We start from the raw sequence: 19,376 nt of genomic DNA on the forward strand, positions 1-19,376 counted from the left end.
AACGGGTAAGGCGTCCTAGGTATATTTTTGCACGAGTTCTCTTTTATTAGGCCCTGCCTGAGAGCGCAACTACACTGCGTCACAAAGGTGATTTACCATGAAGTTACTACTTCTTAGAGTCAAGCTCAGCCATATGACAAGTTCATTTAGGAAGGTTTCTGGTAAACATGCAAATTAATTGCTCATCAAAGAAGGGAATTTATAGCTTTGGCAATCGAAAAAACCAGAATCAAGACTATTTTGTTTTCGATTTCATTCTTCAAAATAAACCATTCTTAAAGTACAATTATTTCAACAGATTACTTATCTCAAAATATCAAGTATTTTTTAAAAATCCTTCTGAAGTGTGGACTCAGACAAGGAAATCGGGGTGTCACATATTCGTGACGTACGTGTAGAAAGGGGGTTAAGTGTTTCAGCTTTTAAAAGATCCCTTTATCTAAAAATATGCGTCTAATCATCCTCACTTTAAATATATGGATAGACTTCTTTTGAGGTCATTCTAAAGGCTATTAATACCTCCTTCAAATAGTGGTCATTATATATTTTTCTCTCGACTCTCAGCAGAACGAAGAATCACTAACTTCTCTAAGGCCATGTTCTAGCAAAAATAGTATTTGTACAGAAGGACCGGTTAACTGAGACAGCCTGCTCTTCGATACATGTTTTACACAGGTGCTATTACTGACATCTAATTGGCCCGTTTTCAAGGTCGCCTTCTATGTGCCTACACCTGATCACACTCCGTTGGCAATAATTCTACAAAAATCTCCGTTTTAACTCATCCCCAGTGTAGAATTCAAAAAGTTGCCCAATACCACCCGACTTGTTTACTTCCGTCACCAAAGTTGGAGCCCGAAATCTTCCTCAAGTACAGTGGAATGCTTGATTAGAAGGATGAAGAAGGGTCATAACCCTACCCTTTGGTGCCAACTTTATAAGTCGATGTGGTACAGTTTAACTGCCACAAGTGCCTGATTTGGCACTAGAAGTGCTTCAGTATATGATCTACCTAAACCGCTGGGAGTCTAATACTATTACCTTGATTACAGAGTCATTTGTAAGGTATGTTTCCTCCTACTTTTCAATGAGAGATAATGCCAGTAGTGAGAGGGAGAGGCTGCTTCGAATGTCATAAATTGTCTTCCTAAAGGGTAGTTAAACTAGCCCTCCTTCTTTTCACCTTTCTATTGGAATTCTATTCAAAGTGAACTTTGTTGATGTCTCCTTGAGCTTTGAGGAATTAGTCAGGTTTTCTAATGGCATATGGAAAACGCCACCTGATGTGACTGCTTAATCATGGCCCAACCTCAACCCATCAATCACTTCTATGCTGCCAATTGATTAGTCGAAGGCTATTTTTGAAGCGGGTTCAATCCCACCTTTTTTGTTGACTTTTTCGTCATTTTCATCACCAGTTCTTTCTCACTTACTTCTTGGATGGCACTTAATAAACTTACTTACGTTTACGCCTTTTAGAAACCAACAAATGGTCCAGGAATTCGGCATTTAAAGCCAAGTAATATTGTTTGTCCCCTCAATTATGTAACCAGGTTCAAATACGAAATTATGGTGGCTACTAGATCCTGTGTGACAAGTTACAAATGAACGAAGGAATTTCCTCGACTGTAATTTGGGATAGCAGATGGTCAGGTAAAATACCCATTCAGCTTAAAATTTGGGCTGGTATTCTCTGTGGGAGCACTACTGCTGTGATCTTTTGGGTTGGGCCTAAATGGAGGTGCTTCGTGCTATCCCAATTGCAAAATTTTCCGTGCCGACTGGTTATAATCGTTGGCATCCATGTGGACAGATCGTAAATTTCGCCCAGAAAATGCACTACCCATTCACCTTGATGGGCATACTTTGTCGTTCAGCGCACCCAACAGTTCTCTTTGTGGTTGACGAAGTGTCCTCATCGTTAAAGAGCCGCGCACATTTGATTTGCGGCATGGGATAGCAGGAGAGGCGCCCTTCTCTGCGGCCTGAAGGTGGACAATGCAGCTTTACATACCCACCTGTGGCCTACCTATCCTCCCTAACTCCATAAACTGTACGTTTCAGTGGGATATAAAAATCCAACTGAGCATATTGTTCGCACGAGCTCACACGATTGTCAGTTTTGGTTAGTATTAGTGGTCACAGGGCTTCAAATTCGCAAGCAGGATATACGCAGTTTTATGGATTTCAAAAAGAATTATTAGTAGTAGGAGTAGAATAACGGGGGTTTTTGAAAGAATATTACGTGAAAAAAAACAATCTTTGGACCATTTCAAGCTACACACTTTGGTAAAGTCTATAATGGTTAAAAATCATTTAATTTGACGCATCTTTGCTACAAAACAGAGGTAAGTATTCTTGTCACAATCTCTCGGTTTTCGAACGCAATCTGAAGTATAACATTTATTCAGAAAATTTTAATTTAAAATACCCTATTGCATTTTACTCAACCGTTTTCCTAGCAGTTTAAGTAATTCGTATGTTATATCCATAAACATAATCAATTGTATGCACTCAAAGGTCATTTGGCAATTTAAACATTTTGGCATATATTTTTGGTGTTTTTGCCCCGCTTATCAATGATTTCCGTTACTGAGGTAGAATAAATAACCGCACCTATTCAATTAAATAACTACTTTTCCAAAAAAAACGCTCCCAATTTATCATGAAACCCCTGTAAGTCACATTTTCTATTTTAATAACTTTAAAGTTACTTCTTGGTGGAGGAAATTCTATTTGTCTCTGGATTTGGGTAAATGGCAGAACCCAAAGGCACTAGGGAAATTCACGGGGCAAAGTAGGGGATGTCAAGATCTTATCCTAGCTCAACAAGCGTGACGTTGGGGCGGAATCCTGGACCGCCGGCAATACTGATCGCCTTTTCAATGAGACTGATTTTTATTCATTTTACTGGAGCTAATCACATCGGTTCACCGGTGTATTATTGCACCAAATGACCTAAGTGGTGACCATGGTCTTCGGAAGAAGTGAGACATCTGGCTGGTGCTGAGGTCATTCTCGTAAACAAAAGCACACTTTTCTAACCCTAATGCACCTGTGTAAACAAACAGGGGGCTGAAATACTGCCAGAACATTACACATTTTCTCATGCATTTTATTCTTGAACGCTCAGCACACCCACTTCTTTACTGAGACGCATTCGGTGCGATCCACGCTAGGCTGGTTTACTAACTGGGTTGTTAAGCCGATTTTCATCAAAGTGGAATCAATAAGTGATGGCAAGCTATTAAATCTTACATTTTGGGCCCCCGCCAATTATCACATGCAGGTTGTTTACTTGTCATACAGAAGATAATTTGGCCGTTGCTATCATAAAATGCCACGACTTCCTTGTCTTTGCTGGCTATGTAGAAGTCTAAAGGTCAAAAATGGGGTGAGTGGCGTAGCTGCCAATGACACGTCCAGGGATTGTTGAAGTGGTCTTAAACCTATTTGCAGCCTGTGGTAAGTGGTGCTTCATATATGGAAGGCAATAAATTTCCCATCCCATTTTCGAATTTAGTGGAGAGGCGTTCTTGTTTGAATGCTGCCTCATAATTGGGGTGAATTAGAGGGGAATTGACATGCTAAATGCGTCATTTCACAACCCTTTTTTTTTCCCCAGGGCAGGAATTATTCTGCTGACGTTAATTTACCAGACCCGACTTCCAGCTCTCCCAGTATCCCCCCCCCTGCCCGAATTCGTTATAGATCCTACTAATGTGGAGGCGCAGGTACTACTCACATAATTATAAGTAGAAGTAGATTGGAAGTGCAAGCTGGTGGGATGAAAATGCTTACGCAGTTTAGCATAGACGCACACTCTGCCTAATCAGTTGTTTTGGTGCTCATCATTACTATTGTCATGAGGACGCACCCTTAAAAGAGATAATCTGAGGCCTTTGATAAGGTTGTGTTCGGTCTCCCCTACAATTTGGACCACCTCCACCCAAATGCGCCTTGGCAACGCATACTACTGGCAGCTTTCTCATCTCGGTAGCTAAGTTCAACTTGCCTCATACACCAGACAAGTCGAATTAATTGCAACGGTTTGGGCCTAGTAGTAACTAATGTAATGAGAGTGTAATCAAAATAGGCGGGAGAAAGAGATGTTTGGAAGGGGGGCGGGGAACGCAACACACGCGTTTCAATATCACACATCTCGCCATCTCCCATTGGTTGCATTACGCCATTGTGGCGGGTAATATAGAGAATAGAGGGTAGATCTAAGCCATCTATCTGGTAGTTCTTTCTCTTCCCTCCCTTCGGATTCCATTCCATTCCTTCTTACAACTTAATTAAGAAATCTAAAGCTTTTACAAACAATTTTTGTTCTTTCGGTTCTAGCCTTTTCATATCATTGACTACGAATATAGAAAGCAAAATTCAGGAAATTCATCAGCAAGCTCTCAAGCGCCAGCTACCTACAACAGTTGCTAGCTTTCTATACCAAACAAAAGTTTCATTTACACAACCGAAAGCAACCTTCGAAGTTGTAGTAGGAGGTAGACGGCATTCAGCAACATATCCCGGCGTCCCAAGCAGTCATGAAGGTACCTTAATGAAGGCAAATGCTAAAGGTGAGACTGATGGCATAGGCAGCGTGATCAAAGCCTCCCCGCATAATCGTAAAGGCTAATGCATGGGGGACTCATCTGCACTTGAACCAAACGCTCAACCTGTCACATGAGTTTTGTTGGAATATGACAAGCCTCTGACTTCATCACCACATGACGCAATGTTATATCATGTCTTTTGCATTATACTCAGCCAATCTGTTTACCTTCAAACTAATGACCCATCAACAGCCCAGCTTAGAGATTGCTTAATCGTATATTACTGCGAGACGTGGATAGATAGATGGGTAGGAGCATAAGCATAGACAAGAAGTATGAAAAAAAAAAAGTAGATCAGCAGGCAACTGAGACGGAATCAAAGATCCTCTACCGAGTACGGCATCAGAACACTTTTCTGATGACTAATATCTGGCCCTTTTTTCACCTTAGGCATCAGACCTTCCTTCATCCCCGCATTTGTCGGCAGCAGGAATGGATCAAATTGATCCCCCTCCTCTTCTTTTACTGATTGAACAATCACTCGATCGGCACTCTAAAAGAAGAGAGCGGGAAAATAATGCACTAATGGGGGAGAAAATGCGTGATACACAAAGCGTTCACTTTAAATCGGAACTTTTGTGTTAAGAAATTTCCTGGAAAATAAACCGTCCTTCTGCTAAACATAGTTTTGCAGCAAACCTTTCAATTGTTTGAAAAAAAAATGTGTTTACTATTGCACGAAGCGATACATCTCCTATCCAATTCCATGATTGGTAATGCATCGGTTCAGTGTCCCAAGGACAGCAAGACAACCGAAGCCGCGTGCTGGAAGCCGCCACGAGAAGAATCATAACTGGCATTCGTAATGTTTGAAAGGCCTACGTCTTTTAAATCTGTATTAATGCGGCTAGGTGCTCCATCACTGTATAATACTATGTCTGAAGTCGTCTTTTCTACAAGTGAATATCCGCGAGTTCGGACTTGACACCTCCACTCACACACACGCACGTACAGCCACTACTACTCACAACATCCACCCTCACGACGCCTACAGCGGCTAGCAGCAATCGTGCACACTTCCTGCCCTACTGACAACTCCTTTTACAGGTGTAAAGAGAAAAAGTCCCCGTTTTATTTGAATGAACCACGTAGGAAGGGGGGAGGGTACCTTATTCAAGACGCGAACTTTCGTTTTGACGCCGAGACCATCATCCACCGCATCAGTTGCACGATCGACAATGGAGGGTGGAGGAGGGAGAGAGTTCTCACTTTTGTGCTCCAATGCGTAATCCTCTTCAATCTTCTGGTTCAGCAGAACTCTAGATCGACCTTAAAGACAGAGAAAAAAGCCCCTACAATCACAGCGGCATCATTTCATAAGCGACTCGAATTTCGTGTGAGACTATATCATACAGCAATGAGAAAAGCATGCAACTAAGCAAAAGATGTTTGATATCACCATGCCTGATTTAGATGTCAAACAATCCACCCAATCGACGTCAATTATATGCATTTCAATGGGTGCAAGGCTAACGCACAAAACACACCAGAAAGAACACCCTGATCAGCAGCTGCAACGTCTTTGGAGATAGGTGCATCCAAACCGGGCAGAGGCAAGATAGTGGAAGAGGCGAGAATCATGAGTGCCACCAGCAGCAGACTAGCCGGTTTGCCTGACTTCATCCGCAGGCGCTGTTGTTGTTGTTGTTGTTGCTGATGTTGATTTTGACGAGGTACAGTGAGAGGTAAGAGTGGCTGCAGTGGAGGTGTGGTGGAATCACTTTTCAAGCCGTTGCCACTGTTTGTTGCCGACCAGGTACCTGCAATCAAGCGGGCCACGTAGGAGCGCATCTGGCGAAGGTTTGCTAGCAGACCGCTAAAATAGAATACATCAGGTGTGTAAATGATCTACCAGTTATTTTAATCTACTTCGTTATTCAAAACATATGTTTACGGGATCTTCACAGCTTCTGGTTTGCAGACAGGTCACCGAAATCAAGTATACCGGTAGTGCAAATTGCGTAAATACTAAGGTGGTTTGACAAATATGTTCATATGGCGCCTGTAAAAACACAAATTTCTAATAAAGCGGTGATTAGAAAGAACGTTAGTTTATCAATTCAGTCCTACGGATGTGTGCGAGGGCATCTACCGTCGCAGGTTCACCGGGTGGTCACTGAAAATGCGCCAATCAGCAGTATGAACGGATACAATTAGAATTAGTTTAATCATGATCTACAGCAATGGAGAAATCTTCAGCTTAAGATTTAAAGTTGGCTATGTCACTTTATTTGACAACTTTAACCCATCAGGCACATATGATTGCACCCACCTGTCAAGGATAGGCAAATTAGTCGATGGAATTACGCATCTTAGTAGTGAAAATGGCTTTAGAATGACCTCAAAATCGTCGAATTTTAGCGCATCATTACTACTTATACTTGAGTAACTTCAATCCATTAGATGTGTAAATGTTTGTTTGCTGCCTAAATGCGGTAAATAAGTAGTATCAGGCAGCGGCATAATTTCACTTTAGGTTAACTTTAACCACCGTGGTGACTCCGATGCTACAGAAGAATAACTACTGGTGTAGTGTGAGAAAAGATTGCACTCCACTCACCAATTTATAAGTATAGGAAGACTCAATGGTCGGTCATTTCTATGACCGCCCTCTTACGATGTAGTGTGGACGCCAATGGCGGTCCGGATAAAATCACATTCAATACACACAAGACAAAAAAACAAAATAACAATTTTCTACTCAATATTATTATGCGAGGAAGGTACAAATCAAATCAATTTGGTGAGCCGAATTACACAAGCAGAGAGACCAAAAAGTGACCCTGTCAACCCCTAACAACAAAACGCGCCCCATAGGTGTTCTTGCATGAGAAAATGACGCCCTGTCAAGCACAAGGCAACACTTAACCTACGTTCATCGTGCACAACAACTTAACACACACATGCGCACGCACATTTTAATATGTGAAAAAAATTAGAGCACCAAGGTATCCTATTCCACCTAGTCTACCATAGAATGGAGGAGAAGTGAACCGTTTTCATATGCCACAAAAGTTCCACACACACACATACAAAAATAAATGTCTTTCACCTTTATTAATTATGTGTGCAAGACGGCATTGAAACCCGGCTTTCAAGTTAAACTCCAGCTATCTTAAAGCGATATAACAACACAGTAAAGCGAAATAAAGAAAAATTGCCGTGCCGACGCCCCTTACACCAGTTGTACCAGAGGCTGTATACATGAACACAAGCAAAAGTGCTCCACGACCTCAGATGGTTTCCAACTAAACTCAACTCACCGTTTGTCCTTTTCCAACTCTGTAACACGACTACGCAGACGCTGATTCTCCTTATGGCAATCAGCCACCCGCGATTCAAGCCTAGAAAGATACTCCTGGCGTCGCGCGCGACTTGCCTTAGCTGAGAGCTTATTCCGTATCTTCCGACGCATAGTCCTAATCGCCCGCTCCTCACCACGTGTGAGTGGAAACGCTGTCGGGATGCGTTGACCCATCTGAACTAGAAGACGTTTCTCTTCAGCTGTGAGAACTAACCGCTGTCCCTATCGACATCAGCCAACAGATCAGGTAAGTACCATGCAGAAAAATCTACCTGAATAAGGTTGAATGAACCTACAGGTTTGCCACGAGCCAGATCCTCATTGTGGAGACACAATGGTGGATTGGAAAAATTACCACCCCGACCTCGTCTTCGGGAAGGCATCGCTCGCTCAATATGCTCTTCATCTCCACTACCGTATTGATCATCATCTACTTCTGAACAGTAGGAAGGGCTCGCATCCATGATCATTTTTTCCCGAGAGGGGGGGTCCGAGGAGGAAGAGGAACCTGATTTTTGTCTTAATGAACCACTCAACGAGGAATCGATGAGATCAAGAAGGTCCGATGGAATATCAAGATCAGAGGACAATGGAGAGTGTGGCGATGTACCGAGAGGTGCATCAAAAACAGACGTTAGAGTATCCTGTGGTTTGCCATCAACTAAGGCTGTGGAATCCAAAGTGGGGATATCCTCGAGGAAGAATGAAAAGAGATCATTAGCATCGATGGAATCAAGATCGCCTATGGAAAGGAGTGTAGCATCATGAGAGCCATTGGTGGCTACGACCTCTTCCTGATGGTGAAAGGGAATAACATCAGAAGGACATCCCTCCTGGATGGATTGGAAAAGAGGGGAAATGGGTGGCTGCTCCGTATTGGTGTTATCGTCAAGAATGAATCTATCCTTCAGTGTGCTCAGGCTTTGTGAGAGCTAAAATTTGTGTCGAGGTAAATAGCACAAGTCCACCTACCTGCTCACTGATTCGTGGGACAAGAACGGCGGCGGAACTAACATCGTAGTCCATCGCTACTCAGTTGAAAAGTGGAAGTAAATCCTGAGCTTAAGTAACAGCAAAATATATTCTAAAGTAAAAAAGGAGAGCACTGAATTTTGCTACAAGGAGTGAATTAGAATTTTTTAAAGTGTTTCAAGACGATACAAAAGTGTGAGTTAGGCCCGATAAGAATGTATGAACGACAATAATTCAATAGCAATATTTAGTAAACTAAATGGGTTTCAAAAATTATATGGGAAGAGCAGTTGCGGTCAGGATCAGATACTGCCAAATAATAAGAAAAGAATCGCATAAAAAATACTAACGGAGGATGACGTTTACTAGTGACCCACCCAGATAGTTAAAAGTCAGCTTAGTGTTTTGATTGGATAATTGATCACCTTGAAAAATCTCAAGATAGTTCGAGGTCACTATCATTAGTTAATTTGTACTTTTTGTTTGGTCCCATTAATAGGTAGTATTAATAAAATGGCTCTTTACTTAAGCAAAATTAAAGCCTGCTTCAGATTCTAAACGAGGTAATAAGACAGGGCAATTTGGAAGAACCTAGCTCAAAAAAAGTCAGCACTAAGAAAAAATCCTATAAACCCCTACTTCTCCCATTTAGGCACTAATTTAACCCACTAACCAGTAGTCACTTGCCATTTAAGCCTGATAACAATCTATTGTTTTTCTTTATCTCTCTTTTACATGAACTGGATGTAAATCCCGGCGTTTCTACGACGATTTGCGTCATTTTGTGGCTAGACCCATAGATCTTTATCAAAGTTGCGTCACACGCACAGTTAAGGTAATTTTTCCGCAAGCATCACAGAGGGAGGCACTAATTTTGCAGCCTACAATGGGTAGGACTTAAATAATGCGGTAACAGATTCACCATAGTTAATCACTTGTAATATTTTTGATATTTCACTCACTTCCTTTTACTTCGTATCTATTTACTTGAAAAGGGCAAGAAAACCTCCTTTGACCTTAACCTTCCATTTCAAATCTACCCACAAACTTCGTTTAAATTCTGGGCGGAATTTTGCAGTACTCATAGCTTATCTATTCCTATGATTTTTAACACCAACAGAAGATACGTATTGTTTCACATAGTCGTGACGGTTTTGGATCCCGCAATTATTCGCCGAATTTAAGAACTTTACGAGAATGCAACGGACATAAAAGGTGGGTAGATATATTAGACATAGTAATCTACTCACCTACGCAAATTGCCTACTCAAAATCCACTAAGATGTCGGTAAGATGATGATTACCGCAACTTTGTGATGCAATGGATCGATTATGGTAGAGCAGTCAAATAGCAAAAAATGATTTTGCTTTTCTGCAATAGTCGTAAAGCGACGCTCCTGAGGTGCACAGCTAGGTGTGGTCTCATCAAATAGCAACCATCGAAGGGTGAATGTGTGTTCACGCAAACCATTAATAGGATCGTCAAGCAATCTTTACACGTGGGAGCGTCTTCGCATGCCCCCGCTCAAGTTTAACCGTGAAAATCCCGAAAGTAACAACCAAATCCTAATTTACAACCAAATTTGACGCCACAGAGACTATGGAAAGCATTGAATTGTCAATAGCAAACGTCAGTTAAGTGGTGCCACTAGATTATTGTACAGGTTCAGGGTTCAAAGGTACGGTTACGCTCAAGTTGTAATTTCTTCAAATATTGGTCTGAGTAGTTGGCAGGGGTCGGTGGCAAAAAACGATAGCGGACGGCATATATTGGGAGACATGGCCATGATGACCTAATGACAAATTCTACACACCTGAATTGTAAGTTAACCTCCCTTAAAGGTGCTAACTATACATATGAAAGATGAAAAGAATATATCAGTAAGAGAGGGTGCGTCGTATCGTTGAACAATAACACTTGGATACGAATCACAGAGCTGTGTTAATGCAAATACGAATAAAGAAAAGAAAGGTGTACAATCGATCAGGCGAAACATCACAGTAAAGGGGGTAACTCAAGTTTAGCTTTGACGAAGGCGAGCCAGACGGTCCGATAATTCCTGCTCTTCGGCAGGTACCGATGTAGTAGGAGCCCCAATTGTAGAAGTGATTCCACTGGGTAGATTCAGGTCCAATTCGATCCCAGCCTCGTCAGCAGTCTGCCGCATTAGACTATCAACTTCGTTCGATGGAGCATTCAAGGATGTAGTGTTATTCATGGTACCTTCCATTACCTACAAAAGTATTTAATCAAGAAATATCTTAGCACAGACCTGGGACTGCACATCAAGAGATTCAAACTCTTTCTCAAACTGATCCATCAAGTTCGAAACCTTCTCCAAATTCATTGATTTCATGGCAGCATTCATACCATTCACAACATTTCGCATTGAAGCGGTGACAGATTGTGTGGTTACCGCCGTCTGTACTCTAGCCGCGACTGCATCAATTCTTGAAGACATTCGCATGTAATTGAGGGCTTCGTTCTTTTTTCGGATGGCATTTTCTGCATAAATGCGTGAGCAATCCATGTTGCCAGCTTGAATAGACTTCTTGAGCTGTGCTTTGGCATCTTTTTCCTCCTTCTCACATTTCTTTGAAAAACCAAGAAGCTGTTTCGAAGTAAATTTCAAGTCGAACAACTGATCCTCCAGGCTCGGCTTTTTGAACCAAGAAACCATGGCTGATATGGCAAATAACCAGCCACAAGCGAACTGCCCGCAATACAAATACAAAAATCAAAACAATCTAAGTCAGTCAAAGTAATTTGCATTTTCCCAACAATAAAAATACTGATGGTTAAAACTTGCCAAGAAAAGTTATTTCGGCTTATAATTTAACAACTTAGTATGTAGCTAAAATAACGTCAAAATATTGTTAAAATGAAAGCAAGCGTTCATTCGCAGCACCCCGAGTCTTCTTAAGAATAGTCAGGAGGCATAACAATGTGACAAGAATTGTATTAATAACGTAAAGTAACAATAAGGCAACTGCCAAGATTGAATCATGCTGTTAAGCTGAAGTACAAAGTGCAGAGATCATAGTGTCCGCAATATCAGATGCAGAACTAACAAACTGTCAAAGCAAAAAGTGATTATAGAGGCAAAGTATTGTCTGGCATCTGGCAGTCTATAGTATTTTTCAAGGCGACCATCCGGAGTTGACTTTGGTGGGCTTGCTGGTGATTTCTTGAAAGATACCTTATTATCTGAGTGAAATATGCAATTAAAAATGGGTTAATAAAAAATCCACGCACTGAGATCCCAGGATGTAGAAATAACAGTTATTGTTGTCAAATTATCCACCTATCCATAAAATAGGAACTCAAATGATTTTTGTGTAATTTCACATACCGACTGCTTTATTATTCTCCAAATAAGTGGTATTCTTCTTCATGAAGTGAGTTAGACCGGCAGTTTTAAGTTTCTCAATTATGTGTCCTGGATGGGGCTTGTCACATTACCTTATATCGTAATGTTTGATGTGTGAGAACATGACAAATTTGCACCCCTAGTCGATTTTAATATTATCTTATTTGAGAAATATTTTGTGTAAATCATAGCTTCCATAAAATAGCAGACCCTTTGATGACTCCTCATTGCCATATTTTTTAATATTTTGTTCTCACGCTTGCTTCTGATAGTATTTTCGTTATATCCACCTCCGCCACTTACAAACTTCCTATTCCTAATTTGTACATTAAATTCCATTAGATTCAACTACAAATTTTATTTAACGTAACATTGTCTCACATACCGACTCACATACGATACACGAGGTTGATCAAGGGGATAGAACTGACGCATAGGTGTCATAACTCACCTTCCTGTATTTGAACAACACAGAAGTGCGCAGTTGGCTGATGAAAATCCGCCCAACAATACACTTTGACGCGAACAGCGAAGTAAAATGTACACACACACACACACACACACATACACACTGGAATACATACTCACCCTGACGTTTGCGTACGCATGAAATGTGCCCGGTGAAAAGTCACTTAAAGTGGTTTTCCACTTGGGAACTATCTAGCTCGCTTTTCCATTGACAGTGAGAACCTAAAAGAAGCAAAAACGGATTCCAAATGATGATTTGCTACATGGTTATGTGGCAAAGGTCCATAGATTAGCCATCGCTGATGTCCATCAAACTCCAATCTCTCCCCTTGATATGGCTTTGGGAGGAGGTATTTTCACCTTTTAAACAACTAGTCATTCAGTAAACAGCAATCTTGTGTGTATGGTTACTACCAGCTTGGGAGCAACAAATCAAGAAAGGCGAGTAGCTAAATATCATGGTGAATGAGATTGCAAACATTTTTTTGGCCATCCACAGCGAAGCTTAGTTGAGACAAAGTCATGCCTCCGTCTAGGGTTTGGAAAAAGCTCTGGTTTCTGGAAGACAAATTAATGACGCAATCTCAAAATGCAAATATCAAAGACATCACATGAAGTCATTTAGCACATGTTCACGGAAAATGAAATACATGATGCCTCGGGTGAATTAGATATCACCCGTCATTCGAGACAATGCTAATTTGCATACTGCATTCTGTAATACTTTTATTGTAATACAATGGTGGTTTATCCCTCGGTATTGGTGAGACGCCACTTTTGGACTTTTGAATTTGCCTTCTTGTACCTCGCTGGGTGGACTGGCATTTGGGCCATGCCAGTAGCCCAAACACCTTCTCTGTGCTGAATACATGTATTCTGCCCGAGTGTTGTGTCTTATTTCGTCTTCAGGGAAGTCTCGGGGCGCTACATTTACAATTTGTTTAAAGCTGTGTTTTGATTATGCGGGAATTTGAGGCTTCGCCGTTGTACCTTGGCTACGCAACATTGTAGCGCCTTGAGACTTTCCTGAGAATGAAAGAAGACATAATACTTGGGCTTGGGGTTACCGAAGTGGCGCGTAGGTGAGGTGGCCTCGCCAGTGTGTGTGCAACGGTGGAACTCCCTAAGTGGCCACATCATGAATAAAAACCGCGAATTAAGTAAACACCATCAGTAATACATTTTCTGCCATAGAACTATGACTTTTTACAACCTCAGGGCGCAACACGCACGAAGGCTCAGAGTCTTGCCGAAATGCATTACCAACTGTTTCCCAAAGCTTGGAGATGGCTTAGTGCATTCGACATTTTCGTCATTCGTTTAAACTTTAAAAGCCGAAAATAGCAAAAAGAATGCGATTTGAACACTTTATTGCTCTGAAAAAAAGAACAAAAGTGAAAGCCTTATTTGCATTTAAGCCATTCACATTGTTCCAATTGTCTGGTAGGGTGACGACGGCCATATTGAAGATTTGGTTCAATTCATTCATTTCTACTTCCAAAAAGCACACTGCACTATCCAGGCTTCATTTTTACCGGAAAAAAATGCAGATTTTTTGGATTAGGCTGAGCCGACCGCTTGCAGGTGTGAACTACCGTAATTGGAATTTAAGGGAACTCCCTTGTGAAAACTTGAGCCCTCGTTTTCAGGTCAAAATGGGCGATTTTAATAGCACCCACTTTACTGGAATAGCAACAAGAATAACACAAAAATTTAATTAACTTTTTTTTCTTATTGGTTTTAATTTGTCCTCATTTTCTTAATTAGCAACGCTTTTAAAGAATGTACCAAAGTATAAAAACCGTACCATGAAGTTTATTCACCCAGTCGGAAGGGAATAGGAAAACAAACAGTTTTTGTTCATTTTTTCTATGTTTTTTTTTGCATGAAGTGAATTGGCTGCTGCATTGAAAGCACCGCTCCAATCAGTTGCCCAGATGCACCCTTAGCCTCCGCACAAATTCCATTGGCTGAAACAAGTTCACCGTTTTCCAAAATCAGGTCGATCAAAATGGCTTTCCGTCGAGTAAAAAACTCAGTATTTTAATTTCATGATTCACGGAAAAAGAAAACTTCCAGGTATTTTCCTCGTAGCTTGATTTTGCAATTTAAATGAGGCCATCAAGCGAGTGTATGTCCATCCCTATGCTTGTGTGTGCGTTTAATTAGAGGTAAATGCGGTGCTGGCGCGACAAACACCTTACGGGTCTAATCAGCAACTGACATGAAGTCAGGCGAGTGGAAAAAATGTACTATTCCACTGGCAAAAAGACCTGCAGAAATGAAGTATATGATTTGACGACTTGCTGATCCACTGATCTGTGGGAGAGAGTGTCCTTTGGACATGCGTTTCCACCCTAATTTCTGCCTTTCTAAATAGAATCGCTGTAGGAGATTTTCGTAACCAGCGCTGAATGGAGCTGCTAATAGTATGGAATCTGAAACTACCCTCAGTGTCGCCGAACCGGTCTCCAAAGCATCCCCCTACTAGATCAGTCGAACTTCTGATTATCTGGTACTCAAACCTTTGGATTAAGCACTTTTCTAGTGCGAGTAGTGATTACTCCATCAAAGTCTGAAATATTCCACTTTTAGGGGTCAGATGATGGAAAACACTTCCACGCACTTAACACTACTCAAACCAATGCCCTTTATTGTTTAATTTAGCAAATCTCATGGCAACGCGCGCTTCCATCCAATGGGAAGCTGCGGTGGTGAGGACGTGATTGGTTGAGCAGTGCACACACACTAGCAGTGAGTGAGCTGCACACAAACGGCGGGAAGGGCTTCTCATTCTGATCAGATACCTCACCGACGCCTAGTATGTCAACAAACGCTGCTACTGCAAAACACAAGCATCGCAAGGAGAAGACCAGCGCGGAGTTTAAGACAGAAGCCGTTATAGAGGGTCGAGTGCCCATCAAACCACAGGATGAGGTGGATATTCAGGGTGCTCGAGAAGTTCTCGAAATGCGCTCACATCGAAATCTCGGAAAGGCCCACAAAGTCAAGGTCATCGGCACCGACACTCGACTTATAATCAAACGTAAATCGGTTGTTGGATCGGCGCCACGCGAATTATCGCTGCTATGCAATGAGATCTTCCGTTTCTTCATTTTTGCTCGAGATCCCAAATTAGTGATTCTTGTGGTGCCTGATAAATCGGAGGGAAATCGCGCCTACCTATTGTTAAAGATGAAGAGCGAATCAGACGCAAATCGTGTTTGCAATGTCATCCAGAGTGGACGTAAAAAGTTAAGCTCTCAGGCCCCATTGCCCTCACAATCAGAAGTCACATCGCCTGGTCAATCACGAGCCTCTAAAGGTGCAATCTCTGAAGAACCCGAAGTGGAAATGCAGGAAAATGGTAAAGATGTGGACAAGCCACCCACCTATGATGTGGAAGAAGAAAGTGACCATTCCGAAAACGAGGAGCCGAACACGGCTTCAGAAAGCACGGCAAAAGAAAGTACCCATGCTGCAAAACCAGACGTCTCGCCACGTGCTATATCGCCCAGGAAAGCCCCCGAGATCGAATCTAAACCAGAAGTGAATAAAATCGACACCGTAACCACACCAGAGGTGCAATCCGCATTCCCGGCCATGTTGAACGAGGACAAATCCGAGACTGAAAAGGAGGATGACGAGGAGAATACTTCACCACGCACTCTTCCACGCACACCACTGCACAGTGCATCGCCTTCCACAAAAGTTAGTAAGAAGAAACAGCATCATCGAAGACAGCCACCGCTCATCGAGGAGATGTACGTGGAAGCCCCGAAAAACTGGAAGGTTGCCCAACCCATATACGCTAGACGGGAGGAGGAATTACGCGAAGCCCTACTAGTTGACATGTACGATGATGACTGGGCTGTCGATGTAAAGATAATCAAGACGGATGGTGGCTTTGGAAGTCGACTATCGGAATCTGGAAATGTCTACATGTTCACTGCACATCATTTAGTCCCAGAAAACTACAGCTACTTCGAGTGCAGTTCCAGCAGTGATGAAGAGGTGGAATTAAAGGAGAAACCTATGGGAAGGGGCGTCAACAGACCTGCGAACAATGGAGTAGGAAGACGCGTCTCCTCGAGCAGTGAAAGTGATAGAAGAAACAGCTACGCAAGCATGAGTCGAGCGTAGATGGTGAAGGCAAGAAAAGATAGTATCATGTATTCTAACCTGATATTACTCTATTTCTCCCCTTTCCACCCATATGAATGCGCTGACAATCTAATCCCTCGGATGTAAGTGATTTGCCTTCTCCTTCCTTTCGATTCAACATAATCACCGTTCTCCTCCCTCTCTTTTTATAAATAATCATTAATAAACTGATTTTTCGTTTTGGATTGATTAATTTTGACATTTGTTTACCATTTTTAAAGGAAATCGTGACGGAAATTTAGAGCTATTAATTAAATGCTTGGTTAAATTTGGTGTGAAAAACCTCACGATGGAGAATGGTGGTGCTACCTCAATGAGTAGAGCAGTCGATGTGAGGAGAGGTATTAGGTGTTCGGCTCCACAACATCCCATCGAGCCCACGTCTTAATAAACCCCACTTAATTTGTGTTTTTTGTGGGAAAATTCTTTTTTTCTGATAGTGTACGACTATTGTTTAACTAAATTGATGAATAAGAGGGCACTTGAATTTCATTGGGCAGTGCCCCGTCATGTCATGTCTGAATGAAATGAAAAACAAGATGCTCAATTGGGGCTAAAAATGACATGAAGATAATCTGTCAAGAAGAGCGGTGACATGATCAGATATTACATAAATTGTCACACTAACATTCGACAGGACATGAGACATCAAATTAGGCCCCTCCACTTTAAGTGTTGTGAGAATCTGTAGCGCCTTGAGTCCCCTCAAGGTCGTGTCAAGTCAAAGGAGGATGGTAAAACATACGTTACCAACGTACAGGAGAGTTGCGAGGTCTGAAAGCTATGCCCCAGAGGGAAATTAGTTGTGGAGATTAAAGTGCCCGCATGGTTCAGCGTACGCATTTAAACAAATGCCGCATCAGCTTTTAATTAATCAAATACGTAGATCAATGTCAAGGTTTTAAGTCAAATAAACAAAGAAACCGAGAGACCGGTGATATATGCGGCGCGAGGAGAGTCCCCTGTGACTTAAGGAACGTGGAGGATGGGATGAGGCGCTCTCTCGCTCATCCCATTCCCTCCCCTCCTGAAGTCTAAATTCCCCCATAGACGCGTTGTGCTACGGCATGGAATTCTGTATTGACTTGCAAGAATAGGTGATATGATCAGTCTTGGTTGTCTCAGAGGGTGAAAAATTTGCCAGGTAGACAGATCGGAGCACAAACGATGCGTGACTCAAAAGTGTGTGATGAGTGAATCGTATTGGGACTGCCAACGATGATCACGTTGGTTTAACTTTGCAAGCCAAAATTTGGTAGCCTTTGAAGCTAGTCATCATTATCTTCTCGCACGTGAGTGAGGCCCACATGCTTCGACTGGATCACTGCCTTCACCTTCCCATTTCCATTAACGTGGGTGCGTGTGAATGAGATGGATTGTCATGATTCACGTGAAACACTGCTGAAAGTCGCGCTTACTACATCATTGCACCATTAAGGGGGCATGAACGCAATGCAGTAGCCTTTGATGAGTGATTCATCACCAGAGTCACATTGCCCCAAGCATTAGTGGGAGTTACCTTCTACTATCGCATACCACACCCCCGCAGGCTAGACAAAAAAAGCTGGCTCACTGATTCGAGTCTACAATGCTAGCATCCGAGTTTACCTTCCTTAGTAAATCAGACTAAACGGAATCACCTCCATCAGGCGGACCTGACACTTGGTGAGAGTAGAGAGCACACCAACGATGGGTAACAGCCCCGATAGCTTTGCGCGTAACTACACTTGATAATGCCTTCATTGGGAATCGTTTCTTGAGTTGCTACTTTGAATCTACCCTTCAGTGAGGCGAAAGAGACTTAGATGCCTTGATGAGGTTGTAAGATGCAGAGATTTGGAGAAAACTCCATTTTATGCAGTGGTCAAAACCTCCTCATAGTTAAACAGTTACAACGGATGGATTTCCACCAGAACACAGTGATCCTCCCCCGTGAATTTTTATTTAACAAGCTGACCTCCAGAGCACTAGAGGATGATCGACCGTCACAGCCTACGACACCAATGAATGCAACGAAACAGCATAGATTGGTAAAGAACACGCGTCACTCATTTGCGACCTCTGGAGTCAGATAACAAAACTGAGGCGACTTACATGTGCAGCCCTGACAGCGAGGGCATGGAGGTGGAGACTTTGTAGGAGCGAGTCAATTGTTTTAAAGAATTACGCCTGGTTGCGTCAGAACCTAACAACTAACGACAAGAAGGAGCACCTAACACAACAACCAAGATTTCCTGCATTCTTTTAAGTGTCGCAAGAACCTGCTCATAAAAGTGGACTTTCAAAGCCATCTAGACACAAGTTCATCAATATCCATGTTAAAAAAAGTGGAAAAAAAAACTTCTCTTCGTCACAGGTTTCAACCCAACCCTCAACTCTGGAAGAAGCAATCAATCAAGGCCATCGAAGTTGAAAAAAACAAAGAAGTGCTCATGTATTAACAAAGTACAAGATAGGTAAGTAGAGAAGACAGGAAGATAG

At 42.1% G+C, this 19,376-nt stretch overlaps 4 protein-coding genes across 4 annotated transcripts; 2 read left to right on the top strand and 2 right to left on the bottom strand. All coding sequences in view use genetic code 11, as the record gives it.

Moving 5' to 3' along the window:
• Window positions 1–167: 167 nt before the first annotated feature.
• Window positions 168–4,829, top strand: EGR_07938 (hypothetical protein; the record flags this gene model as incomplete). Its single annotated transcript, XM_024497187.1, has 5 exons — window positions 168–344; window positions 1,480–1,545; window positions 2,711–2,752; window positions 4,304–4,580; window positions 4,771–4,829. 5 exons carry the CDS (start codon window positions 168–170, stop codon window positions 4,827–4,829), a joined length of 621 nt encoding a protein of 206 aa, XP_024348385.1.
• A 103-nt stretch (window positions 4,830–4,932) lies between these two features.
• On the bottom strand, window positions 4,933–8,946 carry EGR_07939 (Cyclic AMP-responsive element-binding protein 3-like protein 4; the record flags this gene model as incomplete). Its single annotated transcript, XM_024497188.1, has 6 exons — window positions 4,933–5,109; window positions 5,725–5,885; window positions 6,104–6,432; window positions 7,880–8,142; window positions 8,217–8,852; window positions 8,893–8,946. 6 exons carry the CDS (start codon window positions 8,944–8,946, stop codon window positions 4,933–4,935), a joined length of 1,620 nt encoding a protein of 539 aa, XP_024348386.1.
• A 1,967-nt stretch (window positions 8,947–10,913) lies between these two features.
• On the bottom strand, window positions 10,914–11,573 carry EGR_07940 (Charged multivesicular body protein; the record flags this gene model as incomplete). The annotated part of the gene is made up of 2 exons (XM_024497189.1): window positions 10,914–11,126; window positions 11,166–11,573. 2 exons carry the CDS (start codon window positions 11,571–11,573, stop codon window positions 10,914–10,916), a joined length of 621 nt encoding a protein of 206 aa, XP_024348387.1.
• A 3,981-nt stretch (window positions 11,574–15,554) lies between these two features.
• On the top strand, window positions 15,555–16,874 carry EGR_07941 (hypothetical protein; the record flags this gene model as incomplete). Its single annotated transcript, XM_024497190.1, has 1 exon — window positions 15,555–16,874. The coding sequence occupies one exon, from the start codon at window positions 15,555–15,557 to the stop codon at window positions 16,872–16,874; it is 1,320 nt and encodes a 439-aa protein (XP_024348388.1).
• Window positions 16,875–19,376: the final 2,502 nt, after the last annotated feature.

The sequence above is a fragment of the Echinococcus granulosus genome, assembly GCF_000524195.1.
Source record: "Echinococcus granulosus chromosome Unknown EG_S00091, whole genome shotgun sequence".
Classification (NCBI taxonomy): Eukaryota; Metazoa; Platyhelminthes; class Cestoda; order Cyclophyllidea; family Taeniidae; genus Echinococcus; species Echinococcus granulosus.